Raw genomic sequence first — 20,338 nt, forward strand, 5'->3', positions numbered from 1 at the left:
ATCTGAATACTAATTGAAACCATCATGTGGAAGAATTTCTCTGCTTGACCTTGGAATTCTTTCAAGGCAGAGTTCAGTTCAATAGCAAGAAGACTCTTCAATTAGTACTGATTGATAGTTCTAGATGGGATGAGCTTGCCCAGCTAACAGTGAGCTACCTGTCATTAGAGATATGGAAGCAGAGGGAGGTTGGATGATATTGAGGAGATTTCTGCATAGGGTGGGAGGTTGGGATAATGACTTCCAGAGGTCCTTTCTAGTTCTGCTACTGTGATTCAAGAAATAGAATGTTACCCTCTAAGAGCAACTGACTGTTTTCTGATTTCAGGGTTCAGAATAGGAGGTATTTATTTATATGATGGGGTGCATGGGGCTCAGATTGAAGGGGGAAGGTCGATAGCCTTGGGTTAGATAGTGTAGTAGTAAAGTCTCACTCTCTATCACCATTTTGCTGAATAGTGATGGGTATGATCTGGCCCAGTCCCGAGGCTTGTCTGAGAGTTGAAGGCTCTTAAGGGGATAGGGAGGGGCTTCTGGGGGCAGGGACCAAGCCATATAGAAGGTGCCTCCCTATGGGGGACTTAAAACTATCTGTGTCCCCTGGTGGTAGATTCTATTCTAGGACCAATATGTCTGAGTATCTGAAACTAGATGTCTGTGAAAGAACAGGTCCTGAGGGTGCTCAGAAAACTTGACTTTTAGTCTTGGATCTGCTTTTGCTTGTTGCATGTCGGTGGGCAAGTAGCATCTTCTCTCTCCTCGGGGTCCTCTTATAAAATAGGGGAAGCTGGATTAAATGATCTCTTGGGTTTTTCTTAGCACTAATGATATGCTAAGGGACCTCCCTGACATTCCCTGTTCTAAGCCCCTCCCAGCTCTGACATTCTCAACTCCAACTGTTTTCTAATTCCAACATTCTATGATCCTGTCACCTGAAGGGCTGACAAGATCCCATTTTCATCCCTTTTCCTGAGATAGAACAAATACTGGCACTTCTTCGTTCTGGTCATTAAGGCAGTGGGCATGCTTCTTCCCAGCCCCTTGCTTTGACCAGAGATTGGGATGAGAAGCAATGACTAGTCCGGAAATGATGCTGCATTATGGAAGAGGACTGGGACTAGGATTTAGGACCAGGACAAACTGACTTGAGTTTTGCAGCAGGTGAGAATCTGGTCGAATGAGAGATAGGCAGGGATCCATGGAGGTGTGGGTTTTCTTGTCATGAAAAAGTTGCACATAAAGGGGGGACAAGCTTTTTACAGTTGATTTCTCAAATGAATTGCAGGGAGGTGACTTGCCCAAGGTTATGCATCAGATTGAGGATTTGTACTCAGCTCTCTGATCTCTTTACCCAAGGTCCTTTCCATGGAATCTTGTTCCTTTCCCCATACAGTTTCTTCTCCGCTCCACCAATTGACTTCCCTGCAGCATGAAGGTGACCCCACACTCTGTCCTGATCCTTTTTTCCTCTACTGCCTTGGGTAGAGCTGCAGCAGCTGCTGTGGGATGTCTAGTTCCCCATCCTCCCTTCCCCAGCTCAGTTTGCCTCTGGGGGCAATGGGGTTATGGCTCCCAGATGGATGATGGCCTCAACCCAGAAGTAGGAGACATTTGCTAACCTCCTGAATTCAGTAACCAACCTGCCAGTGTTGGGCCACCTGTTCCTTGGCACTCTGGGTGTAATGAGATGCTGGGGGGGAAGGAGGGCTTTTTGTGAATGGCCCAGGAAACCTTTAGCATTAGTCACATCACTTTACAGATTTTTATCCCAGTGATAAAAATGTTTAGACATTGAAGCAGATGCGGGGGTTAGAGGGCAGATTCAGGGATTGGAACCCATTTAGGAAGCTGCCGTGGAACAGTACCCCTTGCCCTGGGCTCTGTAGGCTGGGACTTGTGGGGGGGGGGGGGAACAAGGAGGAAAGTTCAGAATTTGAGATCCAGGGAGAGAAGAGGTTCCATCAGCATTTTTCCTTCTCTTCCATTTCTCCATCCCTCCTTTCTTTTGTCCCATCTTTCCTTCCTTTCTCCCTCAGTTTCTACCTTCTTCCCTCTCTTTTTCTCTCCCTCCTTTTCTCTTTCTCTTCCTTCTCTTCTTTCTTCCCTTCCTCCCTCCCTCCTTTCTTTCCCTCCTTCCTCCCTTCATTCTGTCCTTCTCCCTCCCTTTCTTTCTCCCTTTTGTCCTTCTTTTCCTCCTTTCCTCCTCTCTCCCTCCTTCTTTCCCCTCCTGCCTCCCTTCCTTCTCTCCCTGCCCTCCTTCCTTTCCTCCCTTCCTTCCTCTTTTCCTCCTTCCTTCTCCTCTCTCTCCTCCTCCTTCCATCTTTACACTTTCAAGTACACTAAAATGAAAAACATGCCAGAGGCCAAAATACCAGGATTCCAATCTTGAATCTTCTCCCTCCCAACCTTTGAGATCTTGAGAACTTTCTCCCCTCAGTTTCCTCATCTGTAAAATATGGACTATGTTCTTAGGAGATGACCTCTGGAGAACTTTTTGGTTGAGATTTGTGACCCTACTAGGGTCCCTCTGCCCTCCCTCTCTGTTACTGTCATTGTTTTTTGGACTTTGCCCAGATTGTGATTTTATCAGGGTGCAATTCTGGACCCAGAGTCAGGAAGACTCAAGTTCAATTCCAGCCTCCATCACTTAGTAGCTATGTGTCCTAGCCCAGTCACGCCACCTCTTTCTTCCTTAGATTTCTCATCTGTAAAATGAGCGTAATAACACCTCCTTCTCCAGGTGGGTGTGAGGATCAAAGACTAATATTTGTAAAATCCTTAGCATATAGTAGGTGCTCCACGATTTCTAGTTGGTGTTATTGTCATTGTCCTTCTAGAGAGGACAGTGGAGCTTCAGTGGAGCCAGGCTGTGTAAATGGCCTTGTTCTTTAGAATAATTTGATTCCTTTACCACTAAATCAGGAGACCCGGGGGGGGGGGTGCAAATCCCACCTGGGAGAGTGTTGACCTGCCTTGGTGGTTAGGTTTCCCTCACCTGGTTGTCCTCATGGCTCTGAAAGCTTGCGTCCTGTCCCTTGCTTACTGATGAACCTGTTTTCCCTCAGCATTTATATGTTTGCCTGGGGAGCAGTCCCCCATTTCATAAGTTGAGAGGGGGGCCAGAGAGGGGGAAATTCATTGTCCAGCATCTCAGAGAGAGCAGGTAGAGCTTGGACACCTGATCCTCCCAAGGCCTGGCCAGATTGACTGGGCCTGCAGGAATCCTTTCTTTTTCCTGGTTGGTGTTGTCCTCTTGTGTGAGTTAGGATTGGGGAGAGGACCCAGGAATTTTTGTTCCCTGACTTGTCCCCTCTGACTATCCAAGAGTGTGCTTTCATGGCCAGGGATGAGAACATCAGGCAGCAATATTTCATAGCGATGATTCTGAGGATAGTCGTAACAATACTACTAATAATAATCCAGGCTACCAGTCCCCTAAGGAGAAACAAAAACCATAGTTAGTGAGAAAACAGACCAGGATTGAGCTCCTGGGAGGGAGATGAAAAGGAAATCTTAAAGGCAAGGTAGAGATCTAGAAGGAGGAACAAATCTGGTGTCCCAGGCCCTGGGTTCAAATCCTATCTTCAGGAGCTAAATTTGTGTCTGTAACAGGGAGGGAGGGCAGAGCGATCCTAGGGTCACAGATCTCAACCAGAAAAGTTCTCAGAGGTCATCTCCTAAGAACATGATCCATACTTTACAGATGAGGAAACTGAGGGGAGAAAGTTCACAAGATTTCAAAGGCTGGGAGGTAGAAGATTCAAGTTCGTTCACCTTTGTGAGCCTCAGTTTCCTCATTTGAAAAATGGGGACAATAATGTTTGCAGTACCTACCTCCAGGGGGTTGTCCAGAGGTTTCTTGACAGCTGTATAGCTGTTTGCAAACTTCTGAGAGTTATGTTGATGCCAGTTATTGTTATTACTGTTGCCATCAGAAATGGACTTGATCAATAAGACTGCCACTGGTATTGCCACTGCTGCCACCACCTCCATGGAGGGCTGCAGCATCTAGAATGTAATAATCTGCTGCCACCGGCACCAGGAGTGTGGCCTCTAGACAGTAACAATTACTTGCATTTAGATGGCAAGATGGTTTGCAAAGTGTTGCACAGATACAGTCAATGTCAGTGTACATTAAGGAAATTCGACTCTCATCTTGCAGTGATGTCAGACAGATCCCCATTTTGCCTCTGTGTCCCCCGGGTTCTGGAACCCTCTCTGCATCTCTTTCCATTTAAGAAAACTGCTTGTTGTTTAGGCTATGGGGGCAGGGGACCTATCAACCCTGGTTTGCCATGTGGCCTTGGTTTTTGGGAAGCTAACTCTGCCTGAGTGACTTTAAGGAGGGGGGGGTTTAGGTTGGACAGTTGGGGTGTGAATTGGAGCCCAGGCCTTTCTGGGATGGGTAGGGATGATGTAGATTTTCTCTCTCTAGTTCCCAGAGACAATACCTAGATCATCTCTCTCACTTCTTCCCTCTTCCCCCGCTTCTTCCATTCCTCTCGCTCCATCTCTCTTCCTTCTTCTCCTTCCCTTCCTCCACCCACATTTCCCCACTCCTGTTTCTGCCCTTTCCCCTCCCCTTCTTCCCCTTTCTCATTCCAACCCTTCCCCCCTCTCCCTTCCTCCTCCTCTTTTCCCTCTCCTCCCTCCTCCTCCCTTTCCTCCCCTTTCCCTTTCCCTCTCCCTCTCCCTCTCCCTCTCTTCTCCTCCCTCCTCCCCTTTCCCCTCTCTTCCCTCCCCCTTCCTTTTCTTCCCTTTCCTCTCCTCTTTCCCCTTCTTTGCCCCCTCCCCCTCCTTCCCCTTTCCCTCTCCCTTCCCCCTCCCATTTCTATCTCTTTCCTATTTTTTGTCACCTCTTTGTCTTGCCCAGTCTCACCGACTGCTTTAGTCAGTCTTTCTCTACTTCACCTGAACATCTCCATGCCAACCGGGGGGCATCAAAGCGAGCCTCCCTGTTTGCTCTATCACAGCAGTTCCAAATGTAGTGTGAGGGTCCCTGGACATAGGGAGGCCCCTTCAGAGTGATGGTCTGTCAAATTAAAATGATTTTCATAATAATATCAGAACATTTAAATTTATAATATGGTAAATATTGATAGATAAACATTTAACTAGGGCCATACTGGTAAATGTTTAACAATTGCCTCTCTGAGTAAAAAAACACACTTTCACATTTAATTTCCATGATTAACATATTTTCTTAAGTCTAAACATTCAACAAAACTATATATTAAACTCTGATTTGTAGCATTTGCTGATTTCCAAGGCAAATGTCCAAACTGAAAATTTAACATTAGTCCCTCATAGTCTGACTGGCACACTGAGGGATATGACCCATATAAAGCACAATCTTGGGGGGGGGGGGCGGTGTTTTCAATTGTTTTCAGTGTCTGATTCTTCATGACCCCATTTGCAGTTTTCTTGGCAGAAATACTAGGGTTGGTTTTTTTTGCTTTTTCCTTCTCCAGTTCATATTTTATAAATGAAAAAACTGAGGCAAACAGAACAGTTAAGTGACTTGTCCAGGGTCACACAACTAGATAAGTGTCTGAAGTTGCATTTGAACTTGGGAAGATGAATCTTCCTGACTCCAGACCCAGTTAACTGCACTAGGAGTGGATGGGAGTTCTTAATAATTTTTTTGTTTTTGTTTTTGCCAGGCAGTGGGGTTAAGTGACTTGCCCAAGGTCACACAATTAGGTATCTGAGGCCAAATTTGAACTCGGGTCCTCCTGACTCCAGGAGGAGTCTATTTGCTGTGCCACCCAGTTGCCCCTTAATAATTTTTAAGACATTAAAGGGATCTTAAGACTAAAAGATTTGAGAATTACTGCTTTAGTGGGTGGGGGGCTAGAAGTGATGTCAGGAACACTTCTTGCTGTGTGACACTGAGTTTGACCTTTCTGAGCCTCAGTTTCCTCCTCTGGAAAATGGGAGGGTTGTCCTGGAGGCTTTGGAGACCACTCCTCTTCCTGTTCTAAATTTGTGATTTAATGTGAGCTCACTGCCCTTCCCCCTCCTTCTACAGGCTGGATCCATGCTGTCTACACTCCAGTAGACTCCCTGGTGTTTGGCGGAAATATCCTGCATAGCTTTAATGTGCCCATGCAACTACGCATTCATGAAATAGAAGACAGGACGCGGGTAAGAAGCCCTCTTTCTCTCTCCTTGAGGCAGGGTCTGGAACTCTGCTTCCAGACACTCAGAGGGGAATGGATGAGATTCCTGGGGTCAGTTGAGTGGGAAGAGGGTCACCATCAGGTGCTGTCCATTGTACTGACCTACCTCCCCATCTCTGGCTCTAAAACTGGCTGTGGGACAACAGGTGATGTTCATTTTGAAGTCAGACACAACCAGCCCCTTCCTCCATAGTTTCTGTTCATCTGGGCAGCAAAATCCCTCTTGTCAATAAGGAAATGACCCAGAAGAAACAGGACAGCCTGGCTTTCCTGCCTCTTACTCTTTAATGGAATTCCCTAGGGAAACTGAGGTATAAACAGGTCCTTTTGGCTTCTTTTTTCGCTGCTTGTCGTTTTCCCACTGAATGTCAAAATCAGCAGGGGGAATCCAGATGTCTGGGCTGTGAGGTTTTCTGCTCTTCAGATTCATAAATTTTTCTGCTGGGATGGTCATTGAGACCTTTACATTTAACCCACTTCCCAGACCATTTCAATGTGATACTTTAACTTTGTTATAACATTTCTTTTTCTTTTTCTTTTTGCAAGGCAAATGGGGTTAAGTGGCTTGCTCAAGGCCACACAGCTAGGTAATTATTAAGTGTCTGAGGTCGGTTTTGAACCCAGGTACTCCTGACTCCAGGGCCAGTGCTCTATCCGCTGCACCACCTAGCCACCCCAGTGATAACATTTCTTAATCAGTCCTCCCAACAGAAAGCTTTTGATCAAGGGCATATGTCTTACCCAAAGGAAATCAGTGATGATTGACACACCTGAAGTTACCTGAACTCTGCCTCTGTGACTCCTCATCTTCATGGACCTGAGGGTCTAGTGTCCCATCAGCTGATGAGTTTGGCAGACAGTAGTATCAATCTCTCCTTTTTAAATTTTTGTTTTGTCATTTTGGTCATGTCTGACTTCTCGTGACCCCATTTGGGGTTTTCTTGGCAGAGATACTGGAGTGGATTCCCATTTCTTTCTCCAGTTCATTTTACAGATGAGGAAACTGAGACCAATAGGGTGAAGTGATTTGCCCAGGGTCACATAGCTAATAAATGTCTGAGGTCAGATTTGAACTCAGGGATCTGAGTCTTTCTGACTCCAGGCCCAGTTCTCACTCCACTGAGCCACGTAGCTGCCCAGCCTCTCCTTTACTTCTTTTTTTTTATTAATTTTTTTTTTGTTTTTCACTCAGCAAAAATTTACTCTCCTTTCCCTTTCCTTTCCCTCATCTCCCTCTCCTCTACCCCCACAATTGAGAATGAAAAGCTAAAACACCCTGTTACAAACATGTATATTTGAACAAAACAAATTTCCATATTTGCCATATCTAAAAGGAAAAAGTATAAATACATGTGTGTATGTATGTATATGTATATATACATATAAATATACATATATTTATAGCTATTTTAACTCTATCTATCTGTATCTACCTTTCTATCTTTATATCTAGCTAAGTTTGTTTTTCTATTTATTTTATCTCTTTGTATCTATCTGCGCTGTACAATGTTATTTTATCTATCTATTTAGCCTATCTTATTCTGTCTCTATTTCTGTGTATCTGTCCTATCCAATCTTATTTTATCTAGCTACCTTTCTGTTTATCCATCTAGCCTATCTTTTTCTTTCTCTCTATCCTACCTTATTTTGTCTCCAGTCTGTACTCTGAGCTCTCACCTCTCTAATTAGAACATGTTTCACCATTAGTCCTCTGGAATAATGGTTTTGAAGTAATAGGTTAAGTGACTTAACCAGGGTCCCACAACTTATACGTTTTGATTTTATTCTAGACCTGGTGCTCCCCAAACTGTGGTATTACTAAGCTACTTCTGCTTTACTCATCAACTTAAGAAAACTAGGACTCAAGGGGGTTCCAAGGGGTGGGGATGTTGCGGGGTTGGGGCTCTTCCCTCAGTACCTGCCCTGCCCCTGAGATATTCACTATTTAAAGCTTCCCTCTCTCCTGCCCACCCTTCCTAACACTGAGATAGATTTTTGGAAGGCCTTATGATCCTCATTTCCATTAGGGAAAACTGAGGCAGACACTGGTTAAAGTGATTTGCTAGTATTAGAGACTGAATTTGAATTCAGATCTTCCTGACTCCAGGCCTGTTGCTCTGTCTACTTGTCACCTAACTGCTTCTAGAGTTCGAGTCCTTATTTTCCCTTTGCTTATTTTCATGCCTCTGGATTTGGGGAACCTAATAAAAATTCATTGCAATCTCAGTCACTGGGGGCTACTAAAGAGGTACAGCTATCTGGCCCAGTTTGATGTTTGCTGTGGCATTTGCGGGAGGGGGGCAGGGAGGAGGAGAGGGACAGAGAGAACACTGTCCTCAAGTGAGGACACTGAGGCATACATATCTGGGCCAGGGCCACACAATTAACATTACAGTCAAGATTTGAATCCAAGTCTCTACTGCCTTGAAGACCAGAACTCATTTCCACTCCACCACACTGGGGTCCTAGTCAGATGCAGGCAATGCTTAGGGGAACCATCAGATTTGAGCATTTGTTACTTGTAATTGCCGTAGGCTCCGTGGACTGTGGTCTATTTTTGGATACCTTTAAAGGGAAAAGACTACCCTGCAGATTTTTCTTTCTGGGTTTTTCCTCCCCTTCTCTCTTTTCCTGTACCCACAAAGAGCTTTGCAAGCCCTGAAGCGCCATATAGAGTGAATTGGAACTGTTCCTCTCCTACCTGCTAATCTAGACCCAGATCCCCTGCAGCAAGAAGGGATGCTGGAATCAAGGAGAAGGGTGGTCAGGGTCGTTCGTGTCTTAGAGCCTCCTCTGACTCAGTGTGACCAGAGCTGAGTATAATGGATAGAAGACCTGGGAGACACGTGTTCAAGACCTGCCTCTGACCTATTTCGGGCAAGTCGATTAACCATGTCCTTGTACCAGGTCATTCTAAGACTTTCAAACTGCACAGAGTTGCTCATCTGTACCAGTGTAGGGGGTTTCCACACTGGAAGTTCCCTCCAAAATGGTGAAATCACAGGACCTCCATTAAGAATAAACAAACAAGCATTTTCCATTAGGCCAAATTCTTTTCAGGATTAAGACCTAAATGTTCCTTAACTTCCATATAAGAAATGGCCAATTTTGTTTACAGGCAATAGTCAGAGAATAAAGCCCAATCCTGTGGGCATTTCACAAAACTGTAAGTTAAATTGGGAATTTTAGAGCCTTTCTAAACTTATAGGAAAGCCATTTCTTCTTTGGGTGGGCAGGGGATGAATCTAGGAAGTCTGATTTCTTATCCTTGGTGAATGAATTTTCATAGAAAAGGGCCTTAGAGAAAGAACCCAAATCTAAGATCCTTTTCCCCTCTGTCATTTTGCTCATGTGCCCTGGGGTGGATCTCTCCTTTAGATCTCAGTTTCTTCATCCTATACAATGAGGAGCCAGGACTTCTGAAGTCCCTTCCTACTCTAATTCTATTCAGCTGTATTCCACTCATATTACTGATAGGGAAATGGGAGGTCAGTTGCCCAAGGTCCCACCTTCCCAAAGGTGTGTAAGGAGCAGGTTGAAGAGTTGCTTCTAATCATTTCCCTTTATACCCAACATTTTATCTATAATCCAGATTCCCACCCCGACCCCCAACCAGGAAACAAGGCAGAAAGATATTTTTACCTTAAACACCTTTGGAATAGTAAATCTATGATAGCATGAAAAAAGAGTGATGAAGTCCCTGAGGGATCCCTGAGCAAAGTCACTGTCCCTAGATGGTGTTTTTCTATCTGCTTCCCCCCATAAGGGCTATGCAGGCCTCTTTTCATTGGCAGGCTGTCAAATCCTCTTCAATTTCTGTTATTTGGAGGGGGTTTGGCTCCAAACCTGATATGTCTTGGGAGCCAAGAAAAAGGGGAAAGATGCTGCAGAGATAGGCTAATAGACTCTCAGAGTCAGATAAAATACCAAATTTTGTTGTCATACCCACTCTGACTTAATTTTTTTTTATTCCAAGGAGACTTATAAAGAAGGTTATGACCATTTAAAAATAGTTTTTCAGGGGTAATACAAAAAAAAAGTCATGGACTAGAAGAACCTGCTAATGGGGGGATGGAGGTAAATAATCATTATTTAAGCCTTGTGGTTTTCTTTCCTCATTTAGTAAAAGGGGAAGAGGGTGAAATAGTGTGTGTGTGTGTGTGTGTGTGTTTTGTTTTGATTTTTACTTTTCAGTCTTACGATAGAAACTAGGGAACTGGCTGGCCCATTGACTAGGCTTGCTTGGCCCCCAGTGGCTCAGCCAGGGGGAACAAAAGACACTTTTTCAGCAGCCAGCCCTGGGCCCCTCAGTCAGCCCTCATGGGCTTGCCAAGGAATGGATAAATCCTTATCCTTTGAGTACTACCCAGCTGGGCAGATTTGTTTGAACCTGTTGCAAGAAACCTATGGAAATGGAGGGCTTCCTACTGTTTATATTTCCTGGAATCTTGAATTTCATCATCAATGGATCAATTTCCTCCTTAGCTGGTTCGAAACAGAATAATATCTTTCTCTCCTGCTTCCCCCAGTGAAGACAGAACTTGGCTTGGCCTGAAGCAGGTAGAAATTTTCATGGCTACTAAAGGGTTAAGCATTCCAAAGAGCCAGCCATGACTGGGAGTAGCCATGGGCTGAATGTTGGATGCATTAAGGAAGCGTCTAAAGCCGTTTCATCGTTTCTATGCAATATTTTTCCACATATCATTGTACCAAAAAGCATCCCTGTGATCATTTAGTGTATAGATGTCTCTTTTTGAATTATCTTTTTTTCTTTCTTTACTTTGAGGTCTCTAAAATAGAATGCATATGAGTTGTCTGGGAAAATTAATATCACATAATCTGCCCAGAATTCTGGGATCATTTTCTTGCTCAGTTGTTTCATTTGTGTCCAACTCTTTGTGACCCCATTTAGGGTTTTCTTGGCAGAGATACTGGAGTGCTTCGCCATTTCTTTCTCCAGCTCATTTTACAGATGAGGAAACTAAAGCCAACAGGGTGAAGTGACTTCCCCAGGGTCACACAGGTAGTAAATGTCTGAAGCCAGATTTGAACTCAGGAAGATGAGTCTTCCTGACTTCAGGTTGATAATTATTCAACTGCCCTTCTGGGATCATAGAATCAGCAATTTAGAGCTGATCCATCACCTCTGATCACCTCACTTTACAGATGAAGAAACTGGAAAGCAGGGAAGTTTAAAGACTTAGAATCATAGGGTTAGAGTTTGGAAGGGATCCTTAGAATCCATCTGCTCTGATCCATTTACTTTGAAGATGAGGAAACTGAGGCCTGAAGAGATAGATACCTTATAAGAGCAGGTGAGTCATTCAGCAAGCATTTATTAAACCTTTACCACCTGCCAGGACTGTGCTCAGGGCTGGTTTAGAGCTGGATAGGAGATTCAAGAGGTCATCTTAGAACAGCCCTTTCTTTTTGAATATCAGGAAACTGAGGCCCAGGGAGGTTAAATAACTAACTCAGGATCATAATTTTAGAACTGGAAGGGAATTTTCTTTTGTGTTTAGTCCAACAGATAAGCAAACTGTCTCAGAGGATGATGCAGGATTATGAGATCAGGTCTAGAAGGGACCTAAAAAGTCATCTATGGAAAACCTTTCATTTTACTGATAAGGAAACAAACCAAGAGATCACAGAGCAGAAAGAGACAAATCCACAATGTGAGTGAGCCCAGTTCCAGATACTCCAGAGTTAGTAGTTTCCACTGTATTGTGTGGCCTACCTTGTACATTAAAGCACAGGTTAGTGTCAGAGCCAGGATTTGAACTCAGGTCACCCAACTCCAAATTTAGAAATCTTTAAATAGAAACCTCCTTGCCATCTTTGTAGAACGGAAATGATTTTATTCCAATGGACTGCTTCCAAAGTTCCATTTTTTTTTTCCAGGAGAAAAGAATCAAAGAGACCCCTTCTGTTTCCTCTTTATCCCAAACAAAATAAATTTAAAATAAACACCCCAACCACCTTCAGATACTTGGGGCTTTTCCACCATCTGACACTTGAATACTAAGAGAAGTATCAGTCGATTTGGGGACTTCCCAGGCACCCTGCTGTACCTCCTAACGCCTCAGCTCACTCACCTCCAGTGTGGCTTTGGGCTTCTCTAGTAAAGCTCAGGGTTAGCTACCAGGTCTTTGGGAAGGAACTCAATTTGAACTTTAAAAAACCTGAGAGAAATCGGGAGCACTGCATGCTTGAGGCCTGCTACCTTGTTATTCACATTCGATGAACTTGAGTAACATGGAAATTGGTGAGGCTCTGAATCTGTCACCAAGTAATGTTGAGCAATGCTGTCTTTAATATCCCTAGGCATGTGGCTGAAACCTTTTGAAGGCGAAGGGTGGAAGGCGTCTCCCTGTTTGTAAGTCAATTCTTTTGCAAATTTTGTTTCCTGCAGTGCTCTCTTGGAAAAAAAAATGATCATCATCATTATTATTATTTTTTGAGTTCCTTCGTTAGCATCTGTTTTCACCCGATTGATTTCCCTCGAGGTTCAGCAACTGAGAGGAGGATTGATCTTTCCTTCCCTCCTGATCCATGACCAAGTTTTTGATTTTGATTTTTTGTTTTCTTTTTGTTTTTGTTTTTCTTCGTTTTTTTTCTTTTTAAATCTAGAAAGACGCTTGGGTGTGATGGTGCCGAGTCAATGGCATGTTGACCCAGAGTATTATAAAAAGGAATGGAGGGAATGGAACCAGTCTCATTAGGCAGAGTTAGGAGGAGAGGGGGATAGAATTTAATTCAGGCACTAGCCTAGGTGCTGGAGACAAAGGTAAAAATGAAACAACCTCTGTCCTCAGGGACCTTCCTTTTGATTGGGGGGGGCCGGGAAATAAAGGGGTATAGTTGTACCTTGGTCTGATTTTAGAACTCTCCTCAGAGACTTGACAGACCCTAGGTCCTGAAATCAGATTGACTTCTTAACCAAGTTCCTTTTTTTATCCCAAGACACTTGAGAATTGATGTACTGATAAGAATTTAACAATAAAATCTTCTACTCAGCTAAAATTGGGGCAGCTCAGGATAGAAAATGTAGCTGTTAAATTGACTTGATCCTAATCTGAACCTAATGCATTCCCTCCCTACATTCCTAAAGAAATTTCAGTGCAAAGTCCAAAACCTCTAGAGAGCCAGAGGGGCATGATGACTAGGGATAGAGATTTGGCCTCAGAGCCAGAAGACCTGGGTTCAAGTCCTGCCTCTCACAAATACTGGCTGCAGGACCCTGAGCAAACCTTGATCTCTAGATGCCTGGGCAACTTGAAGTGTAGACATTTGAGCAAAGGTGCTTCAGCTTTGGCCAAAGGAATTATTGACCAGACATTCCCTATACCAGTGACATCACATGTGTAGTTGGGGGGAGAGAGAGAGGAGAAAAAGAAGTGGGGACAGAGAGAGGAAGAAGAGAGGAAGACAGAAAGAAATGAAGGGGAGAGGAAGAAGAGGAGGAGAGACAGGAAAGGGGGAGGAGAGGAAGAAAAGGGAGAGAGAAGAATAAAGGAATAAGAGAGGGAAAGAAGATCTGAGGAAGAAAGGAAGAGAAAGTAAGGAGAGAGGAGAGGAAAAGAGAGTCAGAGATAGCCTGGAATATGTGATCAATACATTCTCGTCTTATATTGTAGCATTTTGCTGAGGTAGTATAAGGCAAACTGATTCCCAGAAAGGAAAATCACTGACCCCAGCTCCCACAGATTCAGAAGTGGAATTGGACATTACTTAAACCAGGGGAAATTTTGCAGGTTTTCCTGTTCAGCTCTATTTAACAAGGATCAGTAGGAGTTTTCCCCCAAGAGAGATGGAGGGTTGCATTAGCCTTGTGCTGGTACTCTGTTGATTCTTCAGGGGGGGTCCACAGAGGATTCCCACAGGAAGTGCTGGCTAAGCAGAAGGCTCCCTTGAGCTTGAAAAGGTTTTAGGTTCAGGCCTGGGAACAACCAAGGTAAATTGAGCTCACTGAAATCTAGGTAGGATATGGTTTGCTATTTTCAAATATTTCAGTTCTTGTGATCTCTGTCCTGATCATCATCTACGAGGGGGCTGCCCACACTGACCGTATGATTCTGGGAAGTTTTGTGATGGGTCCCTGGGAAGATAGAAGGCCTTCCATTCTCTGGACCCCCTTCTGCTGATCTGGTGAAAACCAAGTGACAGATGGGCTTGTGCTATCTCCCAACTCCAGTGATTTGGTCTCTGAGAGATAAGTAAGACTCCTAGGAGGCCAGCTCTGCAGCTGAAAGGGACCTCGGAGGCCTAGTCTGATCCTCTGCTTTTACAGAGGGAGAAACCAAGACTCCAAACTTGGGAAATGGCTTGGCAAAGGATCCACACAGGTGTCTGAATGAATCCTAGCTTTACATCTGAATGAGACTTGAGAAATCATCTAGCTGTTCTCCAAATGAAGAAATTGAGACTCTACTTCAGCACTGATGCCCCTTTCTCACCTATTGTCAGTCCTCTACCCTCTCCTCTAAGCATACATCCAGAGAAGCAGAAATTAAAACCTTTCTCTAATGCAGAAGGAAAGTTCCATTACTTCTCAGATTCCCAAACCTACTAACTTAAACTTGCCTGGAAAAGAGGGAGGAGAGAAAGTGCTGTGTTCTGGACCACAAATACAAAGACCACCTGTGGCAGACAGAAAGCCTGGGAGATGCGAGGGACTCTTCCCTCTTCCTCTCTCCTCTCCCTCCTTCTACCCTTTTCTCTCCCCTCTCCCTCCCACTCCCCTTCCACCTCCCTTTTCTTATCCTTGTTTCTTTCCTCTTCTTCCTTCCATATCCCTCTTCTCACTTCTCCTTCCCCTCCTTATCTCTTTCCTCTCTCCTTACCCTCCCTGTCTTCCATCATTCCTTCTCTTCCTCTTTCCTTCTTTCTTCCTCTCCCCCTTTTTCTGCCATTTCCCCTTCCTTATCCCTTTTTCCTTTCCACCCTATTCCTTTTCCTTCTCCTTCCTGCCAGTCCCTCTCCTCTCTTCCCTTCCCTATCCCTCTTCCTTCCCCTTCCCCTTTCCTTCTACCCCTTTCTTTTCCCTTTCTCCTTCCCTATCCATGTTCCCTTCTTCCTCTCTCCTCCCTATCCCTCTTCCTTTCCTCCTCCCACTCTCCCTTTTCCTTCCTCCCTATCCCTCTCTTCCTTCTCTTCTTCCTCTCCCTCTCCTCCCTCTCTTCCTCCTCCCTCTTATTATCCTCCCACCCCTCTCCTCCTCCCTCTTCTCTCTCCCCTCTTCCCCTCCTCCTTCCCCTCCCTCTCTCCTCTCTTCTTTCCTTCCTCCTTGCTTTTCTCCTCCCTACCTCTTTCCCTTCCCCTCCTTATTTCTCTCTATCTCTTTTTCTTCTCTTTATCCTCCAACCCCCCCCCAACCTCCCTCATGTCCCCTGGCTTCCCATCGTTAACCTAGCAAAATCCCCTGGATGAATCTGCCCTGTGACCTTGGGTCATTACCAGGTTCTCTCTCCACCTCGGTCCATGCAGAGATGACCTAGCTATGGACATTGTGGTCCCCAGATCTCCCCTTTAAGCTGAGTTCTATACCATTCCAGTGATGACTCAGGGTGATCCCATTCCACCCCCTCAGTCCTTAAAAGTAAAGAGAAAACAATAGTAGAAACACCGTTCATCCCTTTCTGCCTTCATCAGTGTCTAAACCCCACTGGGAAGTCCCAAGTCATAGGGGATGACCGAAGTCTAGTCACAACACTATGCTGGTGGGTGGACGGAGGGAGAATACCTCCTTGGTCTGTTTATTTTCATTTGTCTGGCTCTTGTGTTCTGCCTTCTGGAGTCCATTTAGGAAAAGGGGGAAAAATTCATTCTTGGGGGGGTGTGGTCTTTCTTTTCTCCGTGGGTTAGGGAGAAGGATGGTGAGAGACTTCGTGAGAAATAGTGTGTAGGAGCCTCTCTCCACTGTATAGTTGGATTAGCCTTGATATCTGAATCGTCCAGGTGAATCACTGGGGGTGGGGGGTGGGGTGGGGAGCCTTGTGTGATTTTTTTTTTTTGAGCATTTCATGAGAACACACAGCTCTCTGGTCCTTCAGTCCTCCTTCCTCCTCCTTGGGTGTGCACGTTAGTGAACCCTGAAACGATGCTATCACCCCGAGCTTGCCTCATTGTGTATGCTGCTGGCATTCCAGCCCCTCCCTCCCTCCCTCCCCTCCTCCTTCCCTCTCCTCCCCACATCATTCATGCTCTCGCTAAGATGATGAAAATGATGCCTCAGGGGGCCCCTCTGCTGTAAACTTCTCTTGCTCCCCCTTCCCCTTGCCTTCCCTCTTCCCCACGCTCCCCCCACCCCCCTTTTTTTGCTTACTCCTCCGGAAACTGACCTCCACCCACCGGGTGTTGCTTTTAGGTCCAGGCCAAATTTCGGTACCCTTTCTACTATGAGATGTGTTGGTATGTTTTGGAGAGATACGTACACTGCGTGACCCAGCGTTCCCACCTCACTCAGGAATACCAGAGAGAATCAATGCTCATTGGTGAGTGCTGATGGGGGCCTGGGGGCGGGAGCCTTGCCCAGCATTTGCCAAGACAGTCTCCGTGGCTGTCTCAGTCTAACAGAAGGTTGCGGGAGAGAGCCCTGCTCTCGGTGGATTCTTTTCAGAGATGAGGACATTGGGGGGGAAACTCCAGGGATTGATTGGGGAGTGGTCATCCTTTGGGAGGGAGAGTCCCAGCCTTGGATAATGGTAACCCAGACTCTTGGGAGACCTGTGAGTCTTAAAATCATCTGTGGCTTTGCAAAAAGGGAGGGTTCTGGGAGGGGGGCACTTTGCATGACTAGTCCCTGGTATGTTTGCAGATTTGGGGGTGTCCGTAGCACCCGTGAGCCTGATGTGTTCTATTTAAGCCTTTGATTTGTCCCTGGTGGGTTTTTCTGCTTCAGTGAGTGGCTTTTGTCTCATGGAGAAGAGAATGCCCAGAGCTCATCTTTAACTCAGCCTCTGCAAGGGGCAATCGGGCTAGGAGATGGGGAGAGATGGCTGGGAAAGGGAGATCAGTGGGTGGCGGGTGATACTGAGCCAGGCAAGGAGAGAGAGCGGTTATCCCCGCAGCTGCAGTAGCCCTGCCCCCCTGCCTTTATTTAAAGGGACATCATCCCACACTTGGTTCTGCCCTCTCTTTCTCTCACACATCAGTCCTGAAGTGGCATCCTGGTAGCTGACAGCTTTGGGGATGTGAGGATCAAGCAAAGCCCACTCTCCCCACCACGAGTCCTTCATCACTAATGTTTCTCTGCCCACAGAGGGTTTGCAAAGTATCTTGGTAGATGAGCTCTCATTTGAGATCTATAGTAGGTTTGATGCTCTGTTTTTATAGATAGGGATTTACAGTAATGTGTCTAGGACAAGCTGGGCAACTAAATGGCTTGGTGCCTGCAATCAAGAAGACCTGAGTTTGAATCCAGCCTCAGACAATTATTAGTTAGGTTACTCTGGGCAAGTCCCTTCACCTTGATCTGCCTCAATTTCCCCTTCTGTAAAGTGAATATAAAAATAGTACCTCCTCCATTGAGACATTTGTAAATTAAATGGGAAATAACCTAACCTACAGGTTGTCTCCAGACCCTGATGATATCTTGCAAACAAATGCATTTAGCAATGTCTGATACATAGTAGGCACTCCAGAAATGCTTATTTTCTTCCCCATGATCATCTAGCCATGAAATATTTGCGTGGGGACCTGAACCCAGGTCCTCCTGACTCCAAGTTCACAGTGTTTATTTCTCAGTATCCCTTAGATCTAAGGGATCTTCAGCAGAGGGAGAAAGAAGACTGGAGGCCTTTCTCTTGTTTGTTTTTTCCAGTTGTCTTGCCTAGATTTTCTCTTAGAATGGGACTTCCTCCCCCAACCCTCTTCTGCCCCATTCTCCAGGAGGCCCCTGGGGGTTGGGTGGGGGCTTCCTTTACACTAGCAGGGCTGGACACATTTCACTCCCTCACAAATGCTGACTAGGTCTTGGGGGATGTGTGTGGGGTGTCTGTGTGTGTGTGTGTGTGTGTGTGTGTGTGTGTGTGTTTGTATGTCTCTGCCCACCCACACCCTTGCCAAACTTCAATAAGTGGTATGTATTGAGATATTTGGAACTGAGTCATTTGTCTTCAATCCATGGTTTCATATTTTGATCTTTGAGGAAGGGAGAAAGGAAAGAAGGAAGAGAGAATGAAGGGAGAAAGAGAGAATAAAAAAAGTCAAAGGGAAAGGAGGAAGAAAAGAAAAGCAGAGAGGAAGAAAGGAAAGAAGAAAAAAGGAAGGATAGAAGGGAGAGAAAAGGAATGAAGAAAAGAACAGAGGAAAGAAGGAAAGGAGGGAGAGAGGAAGGAAGGAAGGAAAGAAGAGAGAAGAGGGAAGGAATGAATGGATGTTTAGATGAAGACAAGAAGCATTTTTTGATTGAGTGAATGAATGAGCAAACTTACTGTCTGCTAAATGGGGTGGTCATCTATGGGGCTACAAAAAAAGATTCCTGTCCTCAAGAGGGGGAGAGAAAGAAGTAAGCATCGAATGAACACCTACTCCACACCAAGCCCCGGCTCAATACATTATTATTATTGTTGTTGTTATCATCACATTTGATCTTCATAAGAGCCTGGGTGCTATTTTTATCCCCACTTGGAATGGGGAAACCAAGGTAGCCCAAGGTAAAGGGACTTGCCCAGGGTAACCCAATTAGCAGTTGTCAGAGGCTGGATTTGAACTCGGGTTTATCCTGATGGCAGACCTGGCCATGCCACCAGCTGCCTCCTTGATAAGAAAGTTTAGCTGCTGGCTGACCTTATGGTTAGCTGTTTCTTGAGATAAGAGCTGAGGCTATTGAGCCACCACAGCCACTCCCTTCCCCCTCCAAAGCAGAGATGTTCACCTGGAGCCAGACCATCAGATGATGTATTTTTAGAATTCAGGGCCTGGCTAAGCAGATTGAGCCTCCACAGTCAGATTTCTTCTCTTCCACCAAAGGCACCTACTCAGAGGCCCAGGAGGAGACAACTTGATGTTCCCCAAAGAAGCAGAAGATGCAGATAATCATCCTCACTTTGCCACCTGACCATTCTCTGGATTCTGGTCCATTCCTTTTCCCTCTTAGAACCTGTGTTTCTTCCCATATTTCATGGTTTCTTTATTGTATTGTATAGATGCCTCAAGAAAGCCCAGTGTAGACGGCTTCTCATCTGATTCCTGGCTGGAGATGGATGAGGAATCTTGTGAGCTGCATCCCCAGGAGGAGGAAAAGGAAAAGAAAGAGGAGGAGAAAGAGAAGGAAGAAAAGGAAAAGGAAGAGAAGGAGAAGGAAGAGATTGTGGATAAGGCACCCAAGCCACTGGCTCCACTGGTCCTGCCCATTCCACCCATCCCACCTGTTCCACCCATCCCACCCATCCCATCTGTTCTGCCCTTTCTTCCTCCCAATGCCACCACCGCCTCTCCTACCAGCACACCCTCGGAGGGCCAGGAGGCCGCCATGAAAAAGCCCAAAGCAACCGCCATGCGGTACCTCAAAAGGACTTTGTCCAATGAGTCAGATGAGAGTGTCAAGTCTGCCATGACCACAGATTATCCCAAAACCCCGACAGGCTCCCCTGCTACAGAAGTCTCCACCAAGTGGACTCACCTCACGGAATTTGAACTGAAAGGCCTGAAAGCCTTGGTTGAAAAGCTTGAATCCCTTCCAGAGAACAAGAAATGTGTCCCTGAGGGAATTGAGGATCCCCAGGCTCTTCTGGAAGACATGAAGGTAGGTAGCAGAGGGAATGGGGGCGGGGGGAATTCTTTTCTATGTTATTTCTAGAAAAGAGTGGAGGGGGACCTAGGTTGGGGTCTGGAAAGGTCATGGACCTAATGCTGGAAGGCTTTCCCAGCCCCATTTCCAGGACAAATGGAATGGATGAAATGTGTTGAGAGCTAGTTAGTATCGAGCAGGCCATCTGGACCTCCTTCTCCAGCCTACTCCTCCTCGTTTTTCAGTTGAGGAAGCTGAGACCCAAGGTTGTCCAAGCTGTATACGTGAGATGTAGGCTTGGATGGAGGTCCTCTGAACACAGGTCTTTTCAGGTCTGCATACTCAGAAGGTCAGAGTATTTCAAACCAGACCTCCAGTCTAGCTCCCTCATTTTAAAGAGTAGCCAACAGGATCAGAACTGTTG

General features: G+C 45.5%; 1 protein-coding gene across 4 annotated transcripts in view; it reads left to right on the forward strand.

Moving 5' to 3' along the window:
- The window catches only part of KDM2B (lysine demethylase 2B), a 128,843-nt gene that overhangs the window by 51,556 nt on the left and 56,949 nt on the right, over positions 1–20,338 (forward strand). For all 4 annotated transcript variants that reach the window (XM_074205581.1, XM_074205582.1, XM_074205584.1 and 1 more), the window contains 3 exons: positions 6,032–6,147; positions 16,549–16,675; positions 19,331–19,929. In XM_074205581.1, the coding sequence (XP_074061682.1) occupies positions 6,032–6,147; positions 16,549–16,675; positions 19,331–19,929 (842 nt within the window). The remainder of the gene's footprint in view (positions 1–6,031; positions 6,148–16,548; positions 16,676–19,330; positions 19,930–20,338) is intronic.

The sequence above is a fragment of the Macrotis lagotis genome, chromosome X (genome assembly GCF_037893015.1).
Source record: "Macrotis lagotis isolate mMagLag1 chromosome X, bilby.v1.9.chrom.fasta, whole genome shotgun sequence".
NCBI classification, from domain to species: domain Eukaryota; kingdom Metazoa; phylum Chordata; class Mammalia; order Peramelemorphia; family Peramelidae; genus Macrotis; species Macrotis lagotis.